This window comes from Drosophila biarmipes, chromosome X, assembly GCF_025231255.1.
Source record: "Drosophila biarmipes strain raj3 chromosome X, RU_DBia_V1.1, whole genome shotgun sequence".
NCBI lineage: Eukaryota > Metazoa > Arthropoda > Insecta > Diptera > Drosophilidae > Drosophila > Drosophila biarmipes.
Window position 1 is genome coordinate 4491081 of NC_066611.1, and position 27144 is coordinate 4518224.

General features: G+C 47.3%; 2 protein-coding genes across 3 annotated transcripts; one reads left to right on the forward strand and one right to left on the reverse strand.

Moving 5' to 3' along the window:
• The first annotated feature begins 319 nt into the window (after positions 1–319).
• Positions 320–3017, forward strand: LOC108033221 (dnaJ homolog subfamily C member 22). Its single transcript, XM_017107484.3, has 2 exons — positions 320–660; positions 1071–3017. Exon 2 carries the CDS (start codon positions 1089–1091, stop codon positions 2298–2300), a length of 1212 nt encoding a protein of 403 aa, XP_016962973.1. The 5' UTR covers positions 320–660; positions 1071–1088; the 3' UTR covers positions 2301–3017.
• A 473-nt stretch (positions 3018–3490) lies between these two features.
• LOC108033152 (UNC93-like protein) lies at positions 3491–25520 on the reverse strand. 2 transcript variants are annotated; one of them, XM_044092789.2, is made up of 6 exons: positions 24527–25520; positions 11312–11439; positions 6923–7057; positions 6311–6716; positions 5078–5931; positions 3491–4590 (listed from the first exon to the last, which is right to left on the reverse strand). In XM_044092789.2, exons 2-6 carry the CDS (start codon positions 11357–11359, stop codon positions 4414–4416), a joined length of 1620 nt encoding a protein of 539 aa, XP_043948724.1. In that variant the 5' UTR covers positions 11360–11439; positions 24527–25520; the 3' UTR covers positions 3491–4413. The 2 variants fall into 2 exon arrangements, with proteins under 2 accessions (XP_043948724.1, XP_016962867.1); XM_017107378.3 differs by lacking the exon at positions 24527–25520 and adding an exon at positions 14442–14588.
• Between the last annotated feature and the right edge of the window lie 1624 nt (positions 25521–27144).

The window sequence follows — 27144 nt, forward strand, 5'->3', positions numbered from 1 at the left end:
AAAACATATAAAGATCCTGGACACAGAAGAATTAGTTTTTCCAATTTTAAAACTTAAAAAACTTACCGAGCGACTCCCTGGAACTGCCTATATACATATATATAAGAAGATTAGAAGTGCAATTTTTTATAATAGTTAAAAATAACTGAATAAAATTCTGTTTTATGTACATAATTAGTTGAAGATAGAAAAGTAATTCATATGGGTAAAATAACCGACCTAAAACTTAAATCTCTTTCGTGCGCAAAAAAATACCGCCAAAGTTACTTTTTAGTACATTTAGATCCGCGGTATTTTTCGGTGCCGCGCTTTGGCCACACCAGACTGAAAGCAGAATTTCTTATTCGATTTTTAATTCGGCCCGCAAAACAACAGATTTGTTTTCCCTGCGTTTATTTGAGTTGTTTCATTTATTGTTTTACTGAGAATCGAGAATTAACTATTTCACATACGAATAGGATCAGTAAACGTTTTAATTTTTGTTGTGCCTGTGGTTCCAGTTGTTGCTTTTGCTGCGGCTGCGTGCGTAGAATTTGTGAAAAGAGAAAGTTCTTCGCCGCGTCTTTCGTCCCTCTCTTTCCACCGCACTTACAGTCGTGGCCAAGAAGTTGCGCATGCGCAGCGACAATTTCACAAGAAATTGAGGTCGACTGAGAGTGGGTAAGTGCCTCCTGCCGAAAGTGACCCAGAAGTTGTGTTTTAGGCCCATATAACTCCACACTGCTTATATTTTGTCTCTCTTTAAAAAAAAAAAAGGCAAAATCAAATACCGTTCTACTAATATTATTTAAATAATATGCTAGAGAATTTTGTTTCTTATAATGTTTGTCGGACCAACCATTTGTAGACCTATTTCTTGAAGATATCTCACCCATCTGCAGACGTTTTAGCAGAATCTAATATTTTAATTTCGAGAAACAGTCTGCCGACTCCCAAATATAATAGTATAATTTATATTTATATCAGACTACATGGAAAATACGTTTCCTTAGTGAAAGTAGTACCACCCAAGGCTCTCGAGTTCCATCATACCCATTTAATAATACAGTTTTTACCCTCTTTTATCGTAGAATTCCGCTTGGAGCACCATGGGCATCAAGCAGACGGCGTCCCCCGCCAAAACCAACGACTCTCCCAGCGGATCACCCCCAAAACCGAAGGCCAATGGCACCCAGATCCAGGGCAAGGGCAAAAGCAAGGAGGTGAATGTGCTGCCGCCCCAGAAATCGGTGGTGGTTGCCTATCTCTGCTGGCTCTTCGGCGGCATCTTCGGTCTGCATCACCTGTACCTGCATCGCGACCGCCACGCCTTCATTTGGTGGTGCACCCTGGGCGGCTACATGGGCATCGGATGGATGGGCGAGCTCTTCCTGATCCCCGAGTATGTGCGGGATGCCAACGAAGACCCGCGATTCGTCAAGGAGTTTGTGGCCAAGCTGCAGGCCTATCCGAAACCTACGTACTCCTCGAAGAGGTTCGTGGGCCAGGTGATGATTGGTCACCTGTTCGGCCAGGTGTGCTCCATGGCCATCCCGGAGACGCTAGTCGGCGGCTGGGACCTGAGCTTCCTGCACTGGGCGATACCGCTCTTCGTTTCGCTGGGCGTCTGGCTGGTGGGCAACATTGGCCGGGAGCAGGGCGTGTGGTGGCACTGCCTTTTGGCCGCCTATCTGGCGTATCCGGCCAGGTATCTGATATACGACGAGACCTATTCCCTGCTGCTCACCGGGCTCGTGTCGGCCCTGACCTTTGATGGACTGTCCAAGCAGTGGCGGAGGACTCCGCCGCGACGTGGAAGCGCCGGGGAAAGGACCTTCAAGCTGACCACCGCCGTTATCATCTATTGCGCGTTCTGGGGCAGCTTCCTGTACTTCAATGGCACCATTTCGGACGAGGACGGCGGCGAAGTGCCCATCCATGAGGCCATCCACAACTTCTTGGCCTCCGCCTGGTGGACGGATCTGAAGCAGGCCCTGCAGGACACCTACAACTATGCGCAGCATCACGGCTGGTACGAGACCTGGAAGGAGGTGTTCGAGAGCATGGACGTGGATGGCGAACGGAACTCGTACAAGGTGCTGGGCGTGAGTGCCACCGCCTCGCAGGCGGAGATCACGGCTGCGTACAGGAAGCTCTCCAAGGAATACCATCCCGACAAGGTCAAGGATGAGGGCTTGCGGGCCCAGGCCCACCAGCGGTTCATCGAGATCCAACAGGCGTACAGTGTGCTCAGCAAGATCAAGTCCAACCGGCGGCGCAAGAACAAGCAGTACCAGGAGGAAGAGGCCATCGTCCTCTAAGGACAGCTGACCTCCATCTAGACTTAATTAGCTGGCATTTCAAAGTCCAGTACTCGTAGCATAAATTGAAGACTACATTTGATATAATTTAAAATCTTTGTGTTGAGTTTTCCTACTAAAAAGGAGCAGTTGCAATAATAATGCATGCTGTTGGAACGCATGCTTTGAAATCTGAAATGCTATTCTTCATCCAAAATAACTAATTGTGTTACATTTTTTTTTCTGCAAATGTATCATCATAAATAGATATTCGTTATCCAATTATTAAGACTGCATATACTATTCAATGTTAGAGAATGTTAAACCACCACAAAATCACTTAATATATCCATAGCATGATGTAGAAGTAAAGAAAACCTATTACTCGGTATCAAACAATCGACCTGATAATTCGAAACGTCGGTATAGGTAGAAATTAGAAATTAGCTGCGCTTACGTGTCGTCCGTTGGGAAAACGCTTTTAGCCAATTAGGGCGTGACGACAGAACTTTACCAAATCACGTTTACTTTCCCCAGTAAGAGAATTCATTCTAATTAGATTTATATTCATTTATTTATTTATATATTTTACATAATATAATGAACTACTTAACAGGCTAAGCAAAAAAAAAAAAGAAAAATATTTATTGTAATTTTTTTTTTCTCACAAATGTGTTGTGTGTGTATTTTTTCCATTAATATTTAAGTAAAACGTTTAAATAAAACGAAAAAAATATATATATATTGTTTTGTAGATGTGTTTATGGTATACCATTAGATTTCTCTTTAATCTTAATTGCCATCGCAGGGAGTTTGTTGAAGAATAAGAAAAATCAAACTCGAAATTGAAAAACAAAAAATCGTAACAATAGGGTTTACGAAAAAAATATAAACAGGAAACAATAACTCGCTTAAATTTAGTTTAAAACATAATACTGAGCAAAAAATGTGTATATAACATTTTGCCTACTAGATTTTTTGCTTTTTTATTTAAAGATATTTTTATATATTAATTAATTGCTCTTCGTTCTGTTTGTTTTTCATTTTTGCACTGATCTATAGTATATATATTTTTTAAATATATATCTTATTAAGGCCAGTTTCTTTTATCTTTACAAATTTGACTATTTTCATATAATTGTTTTTTTTGTGACTGTTCTTGTGTTTCGTGTGGGCGTGTGTTGAATATCACGTTTTTCTTTTCAAAAAAACAGAAAGCAGAAAACTCAATTTACAAGAAAGGGGGATGTTACAATTTTCGTTTAGGGATAGACTATAGTTAAAATACGTTTTAAAATAAAATAACAATTTGTTAGGCATCGCAAGCACACACACTGCTGCAGTGTGTGTGCCTCGTGTGTAGGTGTGTGCGCGTGTTTGTATGGTTGTGTGATACCAAGTGCCTACGAACGTTTTATTTTCAAGTCCTAATTTATCGATCATCACATTTCGCTGAATTTCAAACATCTATTTGCTATTTCACCAGTGAAAGCTTTCGGGGCGTACCTATTTGGAAACAAGCGAACGACTCTGCCAATTTGCATCGACAAAGTACCTACACTTGTTTTTCGATAAGTATGTATCGATAAATCAGCACTTGAAACTAAGGCGTGCATAGTGACTAAGTACAAGTGTGCTTACGCCTAGACTAACACACAAAAGTTTTGCATTTTCGGGGTTTCTCACTGCCTTTGCATTATTTGCATTTCGCCCTTTTCGATCTCTTCTCTGTATGTACAAACTAAAGTTAAGCCAAACTCGGTTGGACTTTGAGCTAAATGGTTTTTCTCTTGCAGGAGCGGGTTTCCGGGGGTGAGGGGTACAAATGTTCTATTACAAAACTACAACCACAAAAGTATGCAACGCGTTCCGGCCGGCTATCGGCGCTAGTTGGTATTGTTTATCGATCACGGAGCGTTTTTGTCGATCGATAGGCATGCTAGTTTTAGTGTTTATCGATAGTACTTTCCACCTTCGTTCTTTAAATCTTGTTGTCTTTTTTGCATTTGGATCGATGACGCTCCTGATATTACTCTCTGTCGCTCTCGTTCAATCTATCGATAACTTGATGGAATGTGGGGTGTGTGAGGGACTTGTGGGGCTTTGGGGGTGTACTTGGGGGAGAATAAAACATTTACAGGCGCGTGACCACAATGTCCTCCTCGAGATCGTCCAGCTCGTCGTCGGTCTCCTCGACGCCACCAGGTCCTGCCTCGGCGGCGGCCAGGGCGGCGGCGGCAGCAGCGGCGGCGGCGGCCTCCTTCTCCTTCTCCGCGGCCTCCAGCCTCTCCTGCTTCTTGACCTTGCGTTGCTGCAAAGGACAACGAAAGATGGTTAGTTTGCGGCAGATACAAATTTGATGGCCTACTTCTTGGGGTATTTAAAATATGGATCTCTTAGAATGTGAAACAACACGATAAAGTCTTATTTTATAGTCAGAATTACAAGAGTCATAGAAAAATAATCATGTATACTTTAAATTACTTCTTAAAAGTGGTCTTCCTATAACTTCCGGTAAAACCTTTTCTCTGTAATAAAATATCGACAGATAGCATACTTTCGGGCACACTACACAAGGAAAAATCGATTGCAACACAAAAACATTTAACCAAAAACAAACAAATGGGATAGGGAATGACTAACAAATTAGGAAGGAAATTATAAATAAATAAAAAGGTTAATTAACATTTTAAGTTTATGGTTCCCATGATTTCCCATCGGAACTACAAGCAAAAGCGAATACCTAAAATCCACCTTGGGCATCGATTCCCTGGCAACAACACTGCCCCCAGACTCACCTTCTTCCTGTAGAGGATCTCGACGATCACGTAGCCGATGCAGCCGAGCGTGAGCACCGCCAGCAGGATGTAGAGCTTCATCTGCGTGCAGAGCGTGGTGGCGTAGGCGTAGGCGATCACGAAGCCGGCGGACTCCCACAGGCGGTAGTTGGAGAAGGCGGCCTCCTTGTTCCTGCGGAAGAGCAACCCGTACAGTCCGTTGATCTGCGTCTGCCAGACGGCATCGCCGACTCCCCAGAGTCCGGACATGGCGTAGAAGATGATGGGATTGTCGGGATTGGGGCGCCAGAACAACTCAACGGTGATCAGAGTGAAGTGCACGACGGCGCCCAGCACAATGATGGGCGTGCGTCCGATGTACTTCATCACGGACCCGAAGAGGATTGAGCAGAGTGCATTCACCACTCCGAAGCAGATCATCACAAAGCCGATCTTGTTCACTCCCAAGGCGCATGCGACATACGCCTGGGTGAAATCGGCTCCAATGAAGGCCTGCTCCATGCCAATGAAAACGGTAATGGGGATGAGGAGCTGCAGGTTGGGTTTCTTCATCTGACGGAACGTCGCGGACAGCAGCTGCAGTCCCGAGAGCTCGGCGGCCGAGTTGGATCCCTTGCGCTTCTCACCATAACGCTTCAGGGGATCCAGGAAGAAGGCGATGATGCACACGGCGGCCACGATGCAGGACAGGTAGATCATCGAGATCTCGAAGATCTCGTCCTCTGGCGGGCGCTCCAGGTTGCCGTGACCGCCGCTGCCGGTGGTGCAGAAGTTGGCGCCGCAGTACTGCAGGTCCTCGTCGCTGATGGTCGTGTTCGAGCTGCTGCTGCCGCCATGGGCGCCGCTGGAGAGCACTGCAAGGGGATACCAGGTTAGTGGGGCTCGAAACGTCAATATTAGGCGAGAAACCATATATTCCCCACTTGAACCACCAGTTTCTGAACTAATTTACTCGGTTTCTAGACTTCCGGCTATCGGGGATTAGTAAAAGTGCCCCGTAATCATGATCAAATGACGTAGTTTCTAGTTTTATGATCTCCGGTAGCTGCCCAAATCAAAAGCTAATGCTTTAATAATTTAAGAGATTGCCAATCTTTCCAGTTTTACGACTCGATAAGATTGTCAGGGAATTTTGGAATTTTTATGGCCGTCTTTAAAGGGAACCTCGTGCCTTCGCAGAGCGCCTGCTACTGTGCTTTGCTGACTTGATAGTAACCCGCGGGTTCAACTCACCCAAGCTGGAGATGAGATTGCCCCAGAGCTCAGCGGACTGCCAGGCCAGGAAGAAGAAGCCGAAGAACCGCACGATGATGGCGTCCACCGCCTGCTCCGTGATCTTGGCGTACACTTGTCCCACCTGCGTCAGGTAGGTGGCCTTGGACGCCCACATGGGGGCGGCGCCCATGCCCACCAGGATGCCGGCGGGCACCAGGGTGTAGAAGCGCGGGAAGAGCTGGAAGGCGATGTAGGGGGCGTAGCAGAGCATGCTGCAGACCAGGGTCCATTTGACCGTCAGCTTCCGGATGATCAGCGTGGGCAGGAAGATGCAGGACACCACCAGGGCGGCGTAGATCGCACTCAGCGACACCGTGCCCAGGCCGTCCTTGGCGTTTATGGAGGATTGCAGATTGGCCGTGCCCTGGAATGGGAAACCCAATCAGCAAGTGGTTTCGAAATCGTCTCAAGCATGCTTTTCATAGATAGTATTTAAATACTACCTTGGTAAAATATTATTAATGTTACTTATATAACAGACCAAGTGCACATTACATAAAAACGCTTGGTTTCATGACTTCACCTAACTTATCACCGCTTCACAGCGATAAGCAACGTTTTGGGGCTCACCTGAAACGCTGTAAACTGCACCATGAAGGCGATCGAGATGATCGAGATATTCTTTAAGATGCGCCATTTCTCGCCCGGATTCAGCACAACTTTCTCTCGCAGCGAGGCGGTGTCGGGCTCGAAACCAGCTTTTGGCTAAAAATAAACGAAAAACAAGCAAAGAAAAGATATCGTAAGCAAAGTGGCAACAACAGATCGGTATTCGTTTTCGGTGGCCGCCGATCTCGGATCTCCGATCTCGAGGAGTGCAGCCAGGCAGGGGCGGCGGATGGGTGATCATGATCCTACTTTCTTTCTTATCGCCGCATTTTGGGAGCAGCGTTGACTTTCTGCTCTGCCTTCGGATGCTAAGCAAATTTATTTAAATGCCGGACAATCAAAACTTATTTTCTGCGGCGCGTAAAGTGCACGGAGAGAAAGGGGATGGTAGAAAATAACTAAAAACTTTTTAAAATATTTTACTTTAGTTTTAAATTTGCTAATTCTAAATCTATATGGGTATTATAATATTTTTAGGGCATTCCCAGTTCGTCTTTTCCGCCCGCAGCTTTCATTTTCTGGTCTTGTTTGTGGCTCACACACTACACAGCAATTAATTATTTATGTGTTGGCGCATTTTACGCTTTTAGTTTCTAAAAAAAACCCGAGGGGGAAAAATTTGGACCGATCCGAAATCAATTTAAAAAGCCCGCACGCGTTTTGCTCGCGTTTCGCGCGCGTTTTTGGCATTGCGCATGCGTGGCGCGTCCCGTTTTCGCCTCCATCGCCTGCGTATCGGCCGTATCACCTCCACAACGGCCCCCACAGTGCCCGTAGAGCCCGCTGGGGTCCCGAGAACTGACCGAGAGCAAGACCCGGGCCCAAAGCCACTCCGAAAATGGCGATTTCGCATGCACCGCACAGGGCCAGAAGGTTACATCGGCAGCCAGGGGCGTCGCGTCGCGCCTGCGCAGGGGCGGTTTAACCCGCACGCGTGGTTATGCAAGTGCCCAATCGATTACAATTTTTCGCCTCTTCGTGCACCTGACTGTCTTGCCGCCACTTGCTGGCAACAATGTGCACTTAATTACAGCACACAGCAGTGGCCGCTGTTCACACGACTCTGGAGTTGAGGAAATCGACAGGTCGGCAGGTCGGCAGATCGGCAGATCGGCAGAACGGCCTGTAGAAACCCCGTTTGTATGCAAATCGCAGACAGATCGCAGACGCAAAAATCCCCTCGCTGCTTATCAGCATAATAAAATTGCATTTAAATTTTTATTAAAAACAAAAGCCGCGCAAAATGGCAAGCCATTAAAGCGTCAGCAAACACACGGCAAGAAAGGAGATAATGCCGGGAACTCTTAAAAATCGCACTTTATTAGCGAGTAAAAGCGCAGAGACGCCGAATAAAAAGCCAAGTGAAAAGAGCCAGGAGAGCCCTCGGACATCGCGCATACGCCCTGTGTTCGGCGCTAAAAGGTGGCTTAAAAGTCCATTACACTTTAATAGTGGTGCGATTCGGCAAAGGGGTACACTTAGCGCATTGAAGTGAGCCCTAAAACCAGGTAATTAAGGCCCAGTTGGTCGGAGGCCGCGCTTCCCTGCTAATTGCAGCTGAGAATTCCAGCGAAAGGCTTGCCCCAGGGACTCTCTGCGCTCGACTGCAACTGCCGCAGTTAAATGGGGCTGGCTGTGGCAAGTTGGTGAGCCGAGGCGCAACATCATGACGCTGCACAAAAAGCCAACTGGAAAACCACTCTCGACTGTCTGTGTTTGTTTTTCCCTTTTCTGCAGGTGTGCGAGCCTGTTCGCCTGTCTGCCGTGTGTGCGCGGCATGCTTTTCCCGCTAACAGCTGATATTTAATTTTGTTCACCCATTTTCCCTGGCTGTCGCTGGTTTTTCTATTTTTTCGAAGAAACAGCAAGCGGAGCTTTGGGACAAGTGCGCGTAATAATAATGCCAGTGCACACGGGCCATAATGATATGCGAGAGTGTTGGCGGCGACGCCGCTGGCTGAGACCGAGACAAACAAAAACCGCCGCAAACCAGTTAAAAGCGGCCAGGTGAGCGGGCCGTCGCTGCGAGTGTGGCCGCAGGTGTGTGTTGGCTTGCTCGTGTGTGCTTGCTCGGGTGCACCGGGAGAAATGCGTACAAGCCTCTTTAAAAAATGATCACATTTAAGCACAAGCAATTATGAAAAAATCAAGTACTATTTTAAATATTTACAGTAGTTTTTAAAGTACAAATTTGAATTAACAGAAAGAGACGAATCTGCTAATATTTAATATACTGTATGAAGTTGTAACCACGAACTGCTTTCAAGCTGAAGCTAAGATGTGGCCCAAGCACATTTTATTTCTCCCGGTGCACAGTCCGACAACATGTTGCCAGCGACCTACTGCAACATGTTGCGCACGCGCTGCGCCGCACGAGATTTGCGTTTTATTTTTAAACGCGGCACGTTTCGTGTTTGCTCTGCTCACATGCCCCCCGAAACCCCCTCGCCCCGCCGTTTTACATGCCATTTGGCTTAGGTGCCTTACATACAGCAGCGGCCAGCAGAATGGCCTCAAAAGGCACATAAGCCTCGTAATATCATCACAATATGATTAGAGATCAGCAGCAGAGGATGGTAGGAGGATTGATCTTGAAATCAAGCTATGAGATAAGTGAAGAACAAAATGAAAGATAGGGTTATGTATCTTGAAGACTCCTTAGCATCTGGGAAAGTATCTTAGGTAGGGAGTTCCCAAAAGATGTTATATCTTTTCGGCTGACCGCCGTTGTAAGACTGCCGCCTGGACGTTCTCCGGTTTCTTTTGCAGTCTTGTGTTATTTTCGGCTGCTGCGTTCTGCGCTGGCCAAGACGGGGAAAACGGGTTTGGCTGCGGTGTCTCCCAAGAACCGATTACAGGGCGGGGCCGGGTGTCTCTGGCGGGGGGTGGGCCATTGTAAATTGGCAATATTTTATTATGAAACCTCGTCGGTGCCTTAATTGTGCAATACGTTAGTGCCCGTCGTTAGTTGCTGTTTGCTGGCCCGCCCGGCTGGGTTTCTTCTGTTTCTCTCGCCTTATTTATGGCCAAATCGGGGGCCATCAGCTGGCTGGCCAAGACACATCCATAAACGTGTGTGTGGGGAGCGCTTTCTGCTGTCACATTTCTCTTCCGCCCCCCTGCCCCTCGCGTGGGTCGTTCGGCTTGTATCTCTGGCCTGTTGATTTTCAGTCTTCGGTCTTCGGTCTTCGGTTTTGGTTTCTTGAGGTGAAATTCATTTCGCCTCATTAAGAGCCAAGGAGTGGCCAAACGAAATGCGGTGCGCCCGGGTTTTCGGTTTATCGGACACTTCCTCCCCGGCGGGGCCATCGTAGAAACTGCGACGCGTGTCATTATAAAACACGGTCTCTTCGGCGAAGGCGAACACAGTCATTAGCCCGCCATCAAAACAATACAGCACCGCACAGAAGCCAGGGGCCAGACACTCGATAAGTGTAATCCAGCCCATGGGCCGTGCGGCTGTATCACTCCCCGCATGAATGAATGCCAAAAACGAGTCGGCCAACTATGTGCGAATGTGACAGCAATTTTCAAGTGGCCCGTTTATGGTCAATTCGAAGAGTTCTATGCGCGCCCGGGCAAAACCCGGGCAGTCCGATCGAAACTTGATCTGGGCGCGGGCCAATGGGTTGGGTATTTCCACTCCAGTCCCCTGCAGAAGGTGCCAAGTTCTTTCTGTAACTAAAGCCGAACCAATCGGAGCCACTTCCCATGTGCTGGTGGGGCCATAAACGAATTAGGCTGGCAACCAGTCGAGGCAACTAGGTGCCAACTAGTTGATTCTATTGTAATTGCCCTACTAAGCCCAATTAACCAGCTGATGGATCTCTTCTGCTAAAAAAACTTGCATAGAGCGCTGAATGATGGGTGGTACTACAGCGATAAAGTGGGGTGTTCTGCTGGAACTCAGGAACCTTGGGGGCAGCTTGCGAAAGCCTTGGCGCACGCAATAAGGAAAAAACAAGGAATTAGCTGGTAATCGACCAACCGAACTAAGTAAATGACTGGGGTTCCCGCCCCATCTTTGGTATGGGGGTTCCTGCTGCCTTCAAATGCAAAATAATTGGGGGAGAGCTGTCACTTAGTTATGCAGAACTCGAAATAACGAGCATTGTGCCGTGATTTCTTTTGGCCTGCCTTTGTTTACAAGACTTGTGGGCTGCGGGCTGTGGGCCGGTGATTTCATTATGGGTGCGTTGACGTGTCCAGCACTTGCTCAAGATGAATGAGGAGGTGGCTGCCAGGTAGGCACTCGCCGGCGAGAGAACTACTTGGGACCCCGGACCCCGGAACCCAGAATCCAGAGCCCCGAATCCAGACCCGGCCAAAAAGGCACCACGGAACACTCACCTTGACGGGCTCGTCGTTCTCGAAGCCGGCGTTCGTGAAACCAGTCATCTTGCTGGCTCTTTGTGTTCTCCGCTCCCGGCTGAATGTATCTGGGCCTGGTTAATCAATTAACCCGAGGGAAGAGTGGGCTGCAAGAGGGAAGAGAAGGACATGTAACACCATTAGACGGTTATAAAGCCATTTGCGATGTGATGCGATGTGCGAGTGTGCGAAAGCCCCGCCGATTTACGTGAGTGTATTCGGCGGGGGCAATAACAATAAAAATAATAATAATAATAACTTCAATACAGAAAGATTTTCGCCATCGAGCCTGGACCGAGCCATAATTGTTGCAAATTTCGTAGGCAAATTGATGGCACTGACTGACTGGCAGTTTGTACACACATTTGTAGCCCAGGAACAATTGCGAGTCTGTTTGAGATTCAGAAGCATTCTGGCCAAGTCTTCCCCATCCATTTGGGCCGCGTTCCCATCGGTTGGCTACCAATTTTGCCATTGTCTAATTGTTAATAATTGACGTCGCCCGCCCCCGCGGCGGCCGCGGTTCAAGTTCATGTCCAATTAATTGCATATTAGGCGGTATCCGAAACTATTATTCAGGCCCCTCAACTGAAGCGACAAAACACAATGAAGCCCCGACGACACAGCAAAAATATCAGATACACACTCGCAAAAACCAGTAATGATAATACGAAAAATTGGGTAAGCTTTTTATGGCCAGACATTGGCATAGAAATTCTCAGAGGAAATAAACAGCGAAAATGAACGATAATAACAATGCTAACTGAAATAAACAAAACTCCAGCATAAACTGCTCGAAGCTTTACGACGTATAATGGGCGCCGGGTGCGGTTTCCTTTTACAATTCTCCATAAATTAATATTCATTTATGCTAAGCAAGGGACCACAAAAAACAAAAACGAAACGACTCTCAGCGCCGATTAGGATATGGACCAGAAATATCGATGGCCTAGCTCGGTGACTGCCGTCCGAAGTCACGTGTGGATCACTGAACTGTTGCCGAACGAGAGTTTATTATCTTTTTCCTAGAACTTGGTGCATTTTTACGGCTTTTTCGTAAACTGAGACGATAATTGATGCAACTTTTTTGGGGCTTTCGCCGTCACTGTTCTTGAAATTTTTTAATTGAGATTTTATGACAGGCTATAAAGTCATTTATTTGTTACTTTGCGGGCCAATATTTATTGGATTACTTCTGAAATGTAAGGTGTATTTCCCATATTTACCCTTGAGTGGCATTTTCCTAATGAAGTGATTGGCTTAGCCATGACATTTACCTCCGTAAAGTTAGGCAGCGTTTCTAATTGTATCGCTTATTCGTTTCCCCATCAATCCACAGACAAGCACGGCTTGTTACGACCATAATGATGCCCGAACTGCAGTGCCAAGCATTTGAAAAGTCACTGCTCTGGTCATGATGCAATCGGTGACTAGTCACTGGCAGGTGACTTCGGCAGTGACAGTTGAGTCTGCATTTGATCTAATATTTACAGGCCTTTCTGGGCGGAAAAGGGCGACTGAAGGGGCCACCCATATCCCTCGCCATAATCGGCTATGGGGCGTAAGTATCTGTTGTGTAGTCAGGGCTTGAGGCCGATTCGCTCCGCTTCGGCTCGGCTATTATCGCAGATAATACGTCAGATAGTACGACGTAGTTTTGGTGTTTTTTGGCACTCACGAAGGAACCCAGAAGCGAAATCACACGGAACCGGGCCATAATTAATAGAACCCATAAAGAACTGGCTACTGGCGATCTGCGATCGACTGACGTCACCACAACAAACTCGCCGCCGCCTAATGCTAATTATCTTGGAGCCAAACAGCTGGGAAAAATGTATTCACGTCGATATGTACTCCAGCGGAATGCCAGAATATTCGGCCAGCACGTGTTGGTTTTTCGAGCCTCCCTTAGCCGACGGCCAATACACTTTCGGCGGATTTCCCGCGGTGATGCATCGGCGGGGCTTATATAAGTCGCATATAAGGGGGTTCATATGTCCACTATATACTATATGTATATACTGTCTACTAGCCGCTTTTGGCCGGCAATTGCCAGCTCTCCACATGAGAGCCAAAGATTTTTATGGCGGCTGCGTGTGGGTTAATTTTTTTAATTTTTATATATATCGTGCACATATAAAAACGCGACACGCGCCAAACGTCATTAAAAAAAGCATTTCGATTTCAATTATTATTCTAGCGAAATAACGCACTCATCAAAGTCGGGAACTCCATAACACACGACTCGTCGCCATCGCCGTCGCCGTCGCCGCATTTCCCTTTCCACCGTTTCGAAATCGACTATAGACAATCTGCATTATCTTCGCCGCCCGTAGATCGGGACTTAAGTGGCCTACAAATTGGCTGGTGCCAAAAGTAGTATTGTTGCCCGCTCGCCCATTTAACATTGCCATTTAGCCACGGGCCCTTCACCTGAGCGGCCTCCCTGGCCCGCGTTTCGCACGCTTTGGGAATACCCTAAGATGGGTTTTTAGTACTTGAAGATCTGTAACTTTTTTTGACCTTGCATTTCGGGGAAGAGGGTTTTGGGCGGTGGAGTTTGACCTTTGCTTGTAAAAACCCCATATGATTTAATCAATTTGTTAAGGTAGAATATTTAAAAAAAATTCTAAACTTCTAAATAGCTTCCAGAACATTTTTTAAGTTTTTCAAATAGGTATCTGCACTTTGTAAATAAAATTAAACCATAAATATTACACAAATGTTGGGGAAAATATTAGTTTTTCCACACAAGACCTAAGACTCTCGCCCAGACACACGGAAACGTTTCGGTTTCCGGAATCGAAAAAATCTACGGCACCGGTGGAAAACCTTAAAGCGTATACTTTATAGCACTTGTTCAACGAGTTGTGTGTTTATTTCTCTGTAGAGTAACTCAAGTTTGTCGGCTTGCAAATGTCTGTTTTGATTTTTATTGCTACATACTACGGTTGTGTTCAATTTGTTATTTTTCGTGCATTCGAATTTCGTTTTTTGCGACGGTCTCGCTTCGTTGCGATTAACTGGGTTTATGGTGTTTATAAGCTTTTATTAGCTGGCGGTTTCGGCTCTTTGGCAGGATCTTCACTTTTCAGAGGGACACACTCACGATTTCGGGCGAAAAAAAAGGCGGATCCTTCGGGACACGGAACTCGGGGAGTCGGCAACTCGGAATCTCGAACTCTGGGTGCCTGGTGCTTGGGACCTCGGGTCGCAGCCAAACAAAAGGGAACTCCAAGTGGCCAAGTGGCTGTCTCAGAGCCTCGCAGTACAATGCCAAGAAACTGCGACAACGTGCGAATTTAAAACGAAAAGCACTTTCTAGCTAATTGGAGTGATTAGTGGCAGGCGTCGCTGCCGACGTCGCCGCCACCGCCAGGTAATCGCGAGGCGGTCCAAGAGCTGGCCAAGATATATGTGGGCAAGGTTATCGCCTGGCCGGAGCTAACTGTAAATAATCGGACGGAGATAGAGATAGGGCGACGACCACTCCGCCCAGCCGCATATTATATTCACACACGTATAACATTCTATTTCCTCGCCCACTCGGCCAGCTCTTTTGGCCAGATTCGCGCTTGCCAATTCCGCAGATAGCCGCCGGCGAGAAGAAGCGGCGGCCGGTGTGCACTGGGTGGCAGGTGGGCGTGGCGGCCCAATCTGCGAGGGCCCACGGGGCGTGTGGCCGGCTCCAGGAGCGGTTCACCCGCGAGAACCCTCTCCCCGAGCAGATACATTTCTATCTTTGAGTGGGGGGAATAAATATAGATAGTGCTTACGAAGGTAATATCTTTGAAATATAATATTCAAATGATCCAATTTCGAGTTAAATGAGTTTCCCCAAACTGGGAAATCTGACAAGATACAATTCTATCTATGAGATTAAGAATCTTGTGTATTTAAAAAATATTTCCATCTAATAGCTTTAAAATGTTATAATATTCACATCATAGCAGCCTTTTTTATGAGTTTCCCCGAACTGGAAAATCCAATTACTATTAAACCCCGAGCCTGAAGTACTTTGTTGTCTTCCCTCTTCACGAGAACCCTTTGAGATAAACGATACCACGAACTAATCGGTTCGGTATCGGCCAGATCTCGACGGATCTGGCGGGCCAGCCGCTCCTGGGGGATAGGCAGGTCTCTCCACCTGTCGAAAGCCCGTTTGAGGAACTGAAGAGCTGAGCCGGGGCGATAAGATAGGGCGGTTCCAGTTCCAGCAACATATGCAGCGGCTATTTATTGTCTCTATATGGACGCGACAATGACCGGACTATAAATTCTAATTAATAAACGCGCCCGTGGGGCGATCGAAGGGCGTTCGGGTGGTTTGGGTTCTTTGGTTCTTTGGTGGTGCGGTTCTGGGTTTTTGGGTGGCTAATGGCTCATCCTATCGCGGCGCTCGGTGGCCCGTCTTGTGGCCAACTTATCGCGGTTATTAGCGCGTGATTATGTGGACTGTGATTCCGATTTCGGTGCCGTGATGCCGCGATGCCGGCGATCGTAAATACTCGTCGATTCCCCGATGATTGCGGCCGAGTTACGCGGAAAACCGGGCCATAAAGCTCTGAGTCCACGGATTTTAGGGACTTTTTACCACCGGCTACCGTTTCCCTTTGTTTCGCCTAGGTTTAGCCAGCCAGCCGGTTTATGGCCGCCAGCTCGAGGGGCTCAAGTGGCTATGACTAAGGGGCGGCGGTGTATCGGGATATCAATAATTTCGGCCACTCGAGAGTCGAGAATCGAGTGACAGGCGCTAATGAAGAATGACGGATGAAATTGCCCCGCAGATAGGGATCAGTGTTTCAGTAAAGTGCACTGTCAGAAACGGAAGGCATTAAAGCGGTTTAATTGGGGATCAATAATATGTATCCGTTGGGTTTACACTGAAAGTGCTTCATCTTATATGGTGCTTGTTAAAAGTTTGTAGACTTAGAAAATGCTTGTGTTATTTTTGTATTATCTAGAAACTGTAGGGATTTTCTGGCAGTGCAGCTGGCTATAGCATAACGATTAGTTGCCAAAAAAGACCATAAAGCGCGGCACACAGTCGGCGCGCAGCAGTTGTGTCAACAAAGCATGATGCCCGCGCCGAAGGGTATCGCACTTGACACATGCCTGGGTTGTTCACTCGCCGACCGCATCGCAAGTCGGCTGTAAAGCCACCAGCCGCAAAGCGGATCTGGCCCGCAGGGAAGAGCCAGCTCGATCGCTATTCGGCTGACCCAGTTTGCGACCCAAAAAGCCGAATAACAAATGCCAAGACAATACACTTCGATTGGCATTGGCGAGCATTTGAATAAACCCACGAGGGCAGAGAAAATCATCTGTAAAGATTGGCTTATGTGAGCACCAAAGAGGCTTATAAATCGGTAGAAATATGTTCCCAAACATGGCTGATTAAGAATTGTTGAAGAAAGCTCTGCCTTGAAATGATCTGAATGTCTCGAGGTGGAATGCTCTAATAAATTACAAATTACCTGTTTACAAGCACCTTTAATGCCGCATTAAAATGGCCAAAACAGTGAGTGCCTTTTGGGTGTGCTTAATAAATGCATTTTGATCCCCCTCGAAAACCCCGCCCTGTAGCTTTACCACCGCCGTATCACCCTAATAGATCGTTCGAAAGCAATTAATCTACGATTCGGTGTGTGCCTAAGCCCTAAAGCCGCGTGAGGCCATCGACATAAGTCAATGGCTGATTGATAGGGACGGCTTATCACCCCTTGCAACAGCCGTGGAAACCCGAAGGCTGAGCCATTGGCAGAGGGCGCAAACAGGAAAAGCTGCTCGCTGGGAAGTGTAGAGGTGTGAATGACTCACGGGATCCCGAGGGTCGCGAGTCACCGCCTATTCCTGGCTACCTCTATCTCTGCAGATATTTGGTTAATTAAAATTGTGGATTTCTCATTGTGAAGTGAAGCAATCAGTGGCCACACACACATGGCTGGTCACGTGCCTGCACCTCCTGGGGGCCGAAAAAGCGCTGGGAGCCGGGAGCCCAACTGGTTTCTGGGCCCGCACTTGCCTATTTATAGCCAATATTTTTAGCCGCTGATTTCACTCCCCTGCTGGAGTGTCCGACACTCGAGGCGCGCATATAGGTTTTAATTAGGGCAACAACACAAATCGCTCGAGTGACCAACGGCCGGCGGCCAGCGACGACTTGTCTAAGGGGACTTGCAGATTGCGGCGCACACGGCGTATGCGCGATCCGCGTAGATCTCTGGGCGGATAGACTGCGGCGGGTTGAATTCCAGCCGCGATTAGGCGTTCTACGAGATGTTTCTACAGGAAATTGGAGTTCGCCAGCCGACGAAATTGATAAGGGAAGAGTGGCCACTAAGAGGTGGTTAAGAGGGGCGCAGGCGGCCAGCCTCAAACTTGGCCCAAGCCCCAAAGCGGTTTCGCTTTGCTGGCCGTCGGCCGAGTTGAGTGAACCGGGCCAGCGCAATTGTACGACAATTACTTAATAACAACGCGGCCCGCACACTGGGCCATATCTCTGTGCGATATAATTAAAATCTTGGCTCTTAATTGTGGCCGAATGTCAACGAGATCGCCACAAAGGCGGATTGATTTTGCGATTCGATAACGAGGCCCTAATAACAGCTAATCTGCCGGGGGCGGCGCGGGGGCGGGGGCGTGGTCATTTGCATTGTGTCAGGCCAAATTGAAAATGGGAAAAAGCGGCGAAAACGGACAGATATATGGCCGCAAGTCAGAGAGATCGGAGAACAAAACAGAAAATAAGCGGGCCTGGGGGGGTGGGCGAAAAAAGATTCTCCCAGGCGAAATCACAGCGAAATTAACACGCAACTGTGCACACAATAATCGTATTAATAACAATGATTTCCCGAGTCCCTCGGCCACACACCATCCGCACCCCATATATGTTATATATGGGCATTATTTTGTTGTGATATTATACGAACTACGGCTCGGTTAGCCAGTTTCCGGCCGGCCAATTGGAGCCCCGTCGAGTGGGTTCGCGTGATTTGGCTGGCCATAAAGCACTACATTGGTATAACCGGGCTGTAATCGCCGTGCCCGTCGTATATCATACGGGCCAGATGCCATGTGCCACTGCCCATATGCCAAATGCCAAATGCCACATGCCACTCTTGCCATATTTATAGGCCCGCGCGCAGGAATCAGAAATCACGGCTTAATCAAATTTAAATTGATTGATTTGGCGGCGGCCGTAAAGATTAGCGCACACGGCCGTAAATCGACCGATTGCTATCGCTATCAGCAGCTCCTCACAGAGCGGGGTGCCGTAAAATGCGCCATAAATATACAGCCGGGATTAGGTCCCGGGGAGGAAGTGCCTCCGGCTGCGCAGAGACTCTTGGTCTGGGGAAAATCCGGCACTCGAAGGCGTTCGGCAGGTGCGGGCGAAAGTGAAAGGTTCTAGAAGACGGGCGCCGGCCTGGTCTCAGGGCAACACTGCGGCACTCGGCAATGGCCGCGCGAAAGGTCAAGTTCCTTGGGCCCAAAAATAGCGCCGCCTCTTACTTGGCGTTTCCTGCTGAGCACACCCCTCGGCGATTTTGGGTGCTCTGCGGCGGGCCCAGCAAACAAATGCGCGCTGCACTCGCCCAGAGAAAGGCGCTGCTCCTCGCATCAAGTATACGCAGCGTGCGCTGCCCGGGCAAACATTGCTCATACGCCGCGTGTGCTTTTGCACATCTTGGCCAACTGCTTGCCGCAGCAGCGAGCGGCGAGCGGCGAGCGGCGAGAAATGAGCGAAACAAACAAAAAGGCCAACGAATCAGCGCGTAATACGGCGCACCGAACTAAAAATGGCCAAGACCGAGACCTTCGTCCGCGATTAGAATGCAATTAGTGGCAGCCGTGTGCTCGGCAAACACAAAAATAATAATGAAAAAAGTGGAAAAGTGCTCTGACACAGCATTGCATTGAGCTTCATTTTCATTCTGTTCTATTTCTGTTTCTATTTCAGTTTCTGTTTCTGTTTCTGTTTCAATTTCAATTCAGTTTTTTACCCTGCCCGCCGCAGTTTCGTTTTCAGTCGGTTGTCGTTTTCATGTTGGCCCGGCTTTTTGCTCTGGCTTTTTGCTCTGCCCGTTTTTTATCTGTCATAATAACTTCCGCTTCGGGCTCTCTACGGTCGTAGCCATAATTAGAGGCGACTGGGCGAGCGGCACGGACCGAGTTCTTTACTTAACCCACATTGTTTTGCCCGCGAAATGTATTTTCGGCAAGAATTTGGCGTGAAGAGATTATGGGTGGAAAATAGTGCCTTGTCACCTGTCTGCTTTTATTTTCGTAGCGAAATAAATCAGAAATCGCAAAGGTACGGCCGTTACATAAGAATGCAACAGCTTTTCGGGTACAAATAATCCCAAATTAATGGCCACGGGTTGTCAGATACTTTCGGGGGGGCTGTCACAAGGCAGTTCTACCAAAGCCCGGCTAGAATAGTGCCTTGTCACCTGTCCGGCTGTGTTGGTTCGACGAATAAATCAAAAACCCCAAATCCGCCTCTGCCCTGGGCCTTAAGTGTTTGCCCAGCCTGCGGCTCGAGCCCAATTGTTCGGCTCTGCGGTATTTCTGCGCTCTGTCCGTGTTTTTCTGCTTTTCTGCGTCGCAAAACACGGGTCTTTCCCAAGCCGGTCGATCGAAGTGCCGAAAACAGAAAAAAAACGAAGAAAGGGGGCATAATGGGGCATAATGAGCGTGTTATATAATCGCAGAGCACATCAAAGTTCAATGTTTGCCATTGAGTCGCTTCTAGCACTATCATATCACTCGCAGATATTATGAAATGCGAGTGGGCCGGGAGTATCTTATCTGGATGCTTTGCGCGCTGTGCGCCCGCCCCCGGATTCCCATTCCCATTCCGATTCCGATTCGGAGTCGGATTCGGATTCGGGCTCGTCAGCTACGTGGCCGGCCATACGGCGGCCTTATCGCGGGGAGCTGGTAATTATTTGGCTATAAATAACAATAAAACCTGATCATAAAACTCGCAGCGCGCCTTATCGCGGCACTGATCGTTGGCTACCGTGCTCCTCCTGAGCGCCCCCATTGCCCCCATATCGCTTCGGGCCCGGAGCCCCCCTGTGGCAGGGAGCCTGTCGACGGAAAGTTTCGACGCGGGCTTGGAAGTTTTCCCAGCGCCTTGAGACTCCGATTCTAGAGGTTACAGCGGTGCCATGTTTTCATTCACAGAAGAAACTCGTCGGCGGCAACAAAGGAGCCCACAAACACACTGCACATGTGATCCGTGTGTGTCCACATATTCATATTCGATGTAAACAAGTTTGGGCCTTATTTCTGTCACCGATCGCGGCTGGCCGAGGCTTATGCAATGGGGTCTACGGATATACTCACTCGGGCTTAGTCACTGAAATGATGGTCATTCAGAGACTCAGCCAGAACCGAGGTTCTACATCAACGAGTGGTGATATCCATAGCTTAAGCATTACCAATGTACTTCATTCTGGCCATGAGGTACCCCTGAAAGAGATCACCCCTTGAGGAGCGCCCAAACGAAGCCTTATCAGTGTCATAATGCAATTGCCCTCCACCGCTTATCCAGAGCCTTAAATCGTGGAATTTATCTAGCAGCCTTCCGAGTGTACGTAAAACATTACAATTAAAGCAAAGTAAATACATAGGGCGCCACAAATTGTGCAATAAATAAAAGCGGGGATTAGCGAGTGCGTTATGAAGGAGGTGAATAAGAGGCGCCTTTTATCAGATACTTCTCTGCTTGCCTAGCCATGCCATAACGAATTCCGGGAACAAGACGACTACGTGCACACATGGACTTCGGCGAATTCTACAGTCCGAGCACGACTGCCAAGCCGCCTTGTGGCCCTGTTGGTGACGTCTTAGCCAGCTTCGCTGACTTCTTCATCGGGCCGAGAGCAGCGGAGTAGGGCAGACAGTGCCGAAAATGCAAATCGAGCAGTCGCCCCACTAATTACGGCCGATGTCTAGATTCAAATTCGCGATGGCGGTGGCGGTGACTACGATGGGGCGATGGGCGCGCCTGTTTGCCGTGTTGCCGACTCTAATGAAGTGATAACGCAGAAGACGCTCCAGTTTGGCTCTGGCGGCGCTGCTAATTTGCAGTTTACACAAACTCGATTTGCCCAGCGGCTTAGCGCGGCGGCGGTCAATATTTGCCCGGCCACTTGGCACTGCCGGTGCCAGCGAGGATGCGTCGTGGGTCCACGGGGCGGATGAGTAATAGAGTCAAGCTGCCCGTCTCGGGGCTGTCATTCACCGCCGGGCTGTCACATCGCCAGCGACATCGCCAGCAGATATACAATGTATCTGGAGTCGGGCGCTATATCAGCAGTGTGGCTCGTTGGGCTTTGTATCCGCAACGTCAACAGCCCCAAAAAGGAGTAAATACGGTGTATTGCAGGTGTATAGGAAGACGATCGAAACAATCGGTGCCGAAAAACAAAGGGAATTGCCCACCAACAAAGGCGAACTATATATAAACCCATAGGCCGCACTTCTCCCCGGGCAGATCCACAACTTAAGTGCCGCCATATTTATCGCCCGCTCGGCTATTCTTTTGATTGATTAACGAGCGACTATCTGAGAAACTCGTTCGTCACCAAGAACAATAATTCGGGTATTTGTTTTCATCTATTTTAAATGATGATTGCCCCAGGCTGCCCGATTTATGGCCGGGCTGGCGAGTGGGAGCGTGTATTTATGGCCCGGGCCCTGATCCGCGACGGGTATTTATGAACTGTCATTCCAGGGATTCCTCCACAACAATAAACTATGCTGCCTCATTCGGTGTATTCATTAGTTTCCAGCTGGCTCAAAGATACTTGGCCGTCAAGGTTTGATGGCCGTAGGATCAAGATGTTTTCAGCGCAATGAAGTAATTTATTTAATTAATTTTCAGCAATTACAAAACTGTAGATTACCTCAGGCAATTGTTATCAGGAATATTTACCGACTGCTCGCAGGCGGAGCGCCGAAATTCCCACCGCCGAGTGCTCAGTTATGCAATTGTTTAGTTTATAGTTTAATTAGGCAACCCATTGTAATTGCCTGCAAAGCGCCGAATTAATTGCCCGGCTATATATTTCGGTTGGATAATAACAAGCCGATAATTGAACAAGACTTAGTAAGCCCGGCAGAGCCGTGTTCTACAGCCCGTACCGTTATGGCTTCTACAATTGCGCCGCGTACTGAGCCGTAAATATTTCATAATTAAGAATAGAGTTTGATTTGTGTCTGTTGCGTCTGCTGTATCTGCTGTATCTGCTGTATCTGTGTTTGCCTGTGTTTGCTGCCCCATGCTCGACGCTTGCGCTTTTTTGCGGAAGTGCATTGATTTTCCACTCAAGTGGGCACTCGACTCGCCGCTGTCGTCATGAATTGATTTTCTCACCTTTATTTACTTAACTTTGCAGCCCCTCCGCGCGCCGCGCGCGCCGCTCGAAAAATGTTAATTAGTTTTTTCCCCGGCGGCCAGCACTTTTAATTAGAACTTAGTATTAGTATTTCTGTTTGTCAGCACTCGGCAGTTGTTTCTGGGCGATTTGTTATCGCAACATTTATGCAAATTGCCCTTGCAAGCGGGCAATTTGTGTGCGGAAATCCGCCTGCAACGCATCTTCATGCGACCTGGCTCCGCGAAACGCGAGGCAGCGCGCCCGTGGACCTCAGTGAAAGTTTTCTATGCTGGGCCGGGCGCCAGATGTGAGCTGCCTGCCGTATAAGCCGCATAAGCCGCATAAGATACGCCTGCAGCCCGCCGCCGATTGGCAGGCTGCGCATGCGCGGCCAGCGCTTGAATAACGCCCGTGCCTCTGCATCACGCATGCCAAAATCAAGTCCCGAGTCCCGCCCGCTCCCAGTCCCCGATCCCAAAAAGTATCCATCGGAGACAGGGCGTCACACTGCCGTAGATGGGCGTGTGGGTGTGGACCACCCACAAATGCCATTTGCGCCAAGTTATCCGACGCGTGCGTAAGGGAAGTCGGCTGAATGGGATTTTCAAAACCCAACGTGACCCGAATATTTCCCTCCCAATCCCGACTTGATCCAGTTTGAAAATCGATTGGTAAAGATCTTTAAATGGGGGTTTACTTGTTATGATAGCTTTGCTATCAACCATAGCCACTAGGACCTCAGTTTATCTGGGCATCGCTTACTCAACTGCCGAGTTTTCGGTGTCATTAGCTGCACTCGCCCTTCGCTCGAAAGCTGCTCACTTTCTTCGGTCGAAAGTCTCCGAAGGCGAGTGAAAAGTGATTATCGCAAGCCTGGCCACAAATAAATCGGGTGCGAAAATTGAGCTGTAACACAAAGTGGCCGTATTTCAACATTTTTAAGGGTTGCCCAAAGGCCGCACATAACTCAAATGTTTCGTGTGAACAATGAATTCCTAGCATAATCCACATGCGATCGCTCTGGGCCAACTTCTACGCTGGACCCAAGGGGGAACAACCCCATTGGCCACGCCCACTGGGCGCTCATTAGAATTGCCTAACAACTTCCACTTTCGCCTTGTTTGGTTCCATTTTATTTGTGTTTTACTTTATTTCCATTTCGCTTTGTTTTGGCTCCCACTAAGCCTCAAAGTTTACGCAATTTGTTTATTTATATTTGCGACAGCCAGTTGTTTCGGCTCTTGGGGTTTTCGCCCCTGCAAATGAGTTCTCACTCTCAAGAGGGTTTGTTGTATTTTTATAAAATGATTAATAGTTGCAAGTGGTGGCTAAGTGCCTTGGTTACTGGCGAAGACGTGCACTGAGATAGGTTGCACAAATGTGGTCGTTCTCAAAGGAATTTACACTTGTATAATCGTTATATGAGCCTTGTTTTGTGATTATTATCATGCGTTGAATATTTGTGATATAAAATATTTTTAATAAACAAAATGGCAGAATCATAGAATTATATAACCGCAAAAATATCCTACAATTCGCACTTGTTTAAATTTACATTTAAATATTTATAGGAATCAAGTTATAACGTTCTTTCAGGATTTATTATTGTATTTACAAAAAAATTACCCTTTACGTAATACAAAAATAATACTACAAATAATTGAAGACCAGCCACTGTATTCTCTGCAGTGCTATTAATATTTCGTATAACTTTGGTATTTTCTCTACAAGCGAACTCTTATAAAATACCGAAAAGCTCAGATCCTTGAATCACCGCTAAATAGGCCCCCCGACTTACCGTTACTGTGGTTCTGCGACTCTTATACGAGAGAGCGACTCCCAGGCGTCACTGTGTGCGCGCGTGTGTTCGGGTGCGTGTGCGCGCGAGCGTGTGTGGACGGCCCGAAAACAGGATGCGCTGCTTGGCCGCTTAACGAAAAAAAAATGCACTTCCGTCTTTGAAGGCGTCGCCTTGGTGTGGGTGAGCGCGTTGCGGGATGCCTGAATTATGATATTACTGTTTTCGACTGTATGTCGTTTGTTTTTGCTTTATTTTCGGCAATCAGGCGTTATGCAACTGGACCTTGTCGCTTTTGTTCTGGACTGCGAAGCAGGAAGCTTGGGAGGGGCTTTGGGGCGAGTGGTTTACATTTCCGTTGGAAAAAAAAGGGATCCGAAAAAAAAGTCACGAGGATGTGCGGTCACCGGGAAAGTCACATTCAGTTGGCCGCTCTTGTGCTGCGCTGGCTTGGCTTCGAGTTCAGTTTTGGAAATGATTGAATGAATTTTATTTCGGTTTTCGGAGAGACGGAAGGCGCACGACCAACTCGAAAACGCACTAAAACGGTATTAAAAGCCGAGACTAAAATTAACTTTGCAAGTAATTTACAAGCCGGAGCCGAGAAGCCGAAGTTGAAAAGCCCGAGCCGAAGTTTGCCGACGCAGCGGGACGGGAGAGGCGCGAGAGGAGAGCCGCGACGAGGCGAGACGAGAGGCGAGAGCGCCCGAGAGTTCACTTCACTTTTTGGCTGGCCGTTGTTGTTGCCTTGTCTTGTCACAGATCGCCGTGGGGCCGTTGTTGTTGCTGCTGCTGCGGGGGAGAGCGATGCGACGCGATGCGGTGCCCTTGTTGTTGCTCTTGCCGCTGCTGCTGCTGCGGGGCCAGATAGTGGAAGTGGCGAAAATCAGCTAAAATCAGCTAAGATCAGCTAAGATCGGGCGGAATCAGCTGCTCGTTATCGCTCTCGAGTGTGCTGGTGGGCCAAACGTTGATCGCTGGCCGTTCGCTTGGGAATGATGTTGGCTTAAAGCCCGGCGCTACGTAATATACGCTCAGATCCTGTTTGCATGCCGTCGACGTCGCTGCCGGCGTCGCTGTCGGCGGCAGAAGAGAGCGGCGCGAAGAGATCGGCGAGGCGAGAGAAGAGAGCAAGAGCCCGGAGATCACGAGCTTTTTTTTACATTTCGGCCCACCACCTCGCACAGTGGGCCGAAAGCGGAAAATGCCAGTTGGCCGTTTGCCCAGCAAAAAAAATTGAATCAAATTGTTTTGGTAAACATTGGCCACTTGGCAGGCTGCCTATTACGTTTTAACGAATCAAATATAAATGAAGAGCAAAATAACATGTTCACAAATATTACAAGAACCTATTTAAAGAATCGTAAGAATTTGAAGATCGCCACATCGCCAGATCCTTCTCGTTCGAAAACGATTTTCGAATTTTACTGGCTTGTTTGGGACTCGTAAAAAAGCCTCCGTGGTTTGACCAACAAATTAATCCAATCAAATTGATTTGGTGTGTATTTCCTAGCTGGCAGATTGCCTACTACGTTCTACAAATCAAATATAAATAATATAATAATGATTAATTTTAATCAGAGGCAGGGCGCTGTGTTTTCTTACATTTGCATGCAAATTAGTTGCTGAAATTGTTTGCTCAGCAAATTAAACTTAACCAAATTGATTTGGTCAACAGTAGCCACTTGGCAAATTGCCTATTACGTTTTTTCGAATCAAATATAAATAAAATGCAAATGCCGTCAAATAGGAAAGCTTTAAAAAGTGTATTGAAGGCAATATTTCCGCCGGTGTTTGCACATCCTGGCCTTGGGCCTTACATTTGATTCGCATCAAATACTTGTTGAAAAATCGCTGATGCTAAGTGCATATTTTAAGCGTTTGTCGGAGCCTTTAATCATATAGAAACTAAATATTGGAGCCTATGAATTTAGACCCACTGTGCAGAACCCGACTTGTTGTTGTTTCGCAACAAAAATGTTCGTTCAGAACCCAAATCCAAATGGAACTGCTTAAAGCACAATTGTAAATCAAATAAGTTAACAAAATCGGAATCTGTTTGCTACGGAATAAATAATGCATTTTAATTATTTTCAATATATTAGATAAGATATAAAGCGGTATAATAACATTATAATACGTACATTGTAACATTACGTATACGTCCTACGTGGTGCATGCATAAACAACAATGTTGCGAAAAGAGTTTTTGTTTCGCAACAATGTTGCGAGCAACATCATCGACCGTTTTTAAAACGCGAATTGCAACTGGCCAAGTTTTTAAAAGATTTTATATGATAAAATAGTTAATAATTTATTTACATATGCAGATAGATAGACATGGAAACCCAGCTTAATCCGTCAGCCAAAACCGTTGAGCGTGGTTTTCGAAATATTAATAAAAAGAATTTATCATTGAACTGCCACATAAGACTTCAAAAACATGGTGTAAAGTTGAAATGGTTGTATCATCGCTCGTTTGAGTGGTAAAAATGTCAAATTTTTTAACTGTTTTATAAAAATTAATTAGACAATTTAAAGTATTGGGCTTTAGACGGTTTCGTTTAAGTCTAAATTTATAAAGATTGTATAAGTCATTTTCATTAGGTTACCATTGC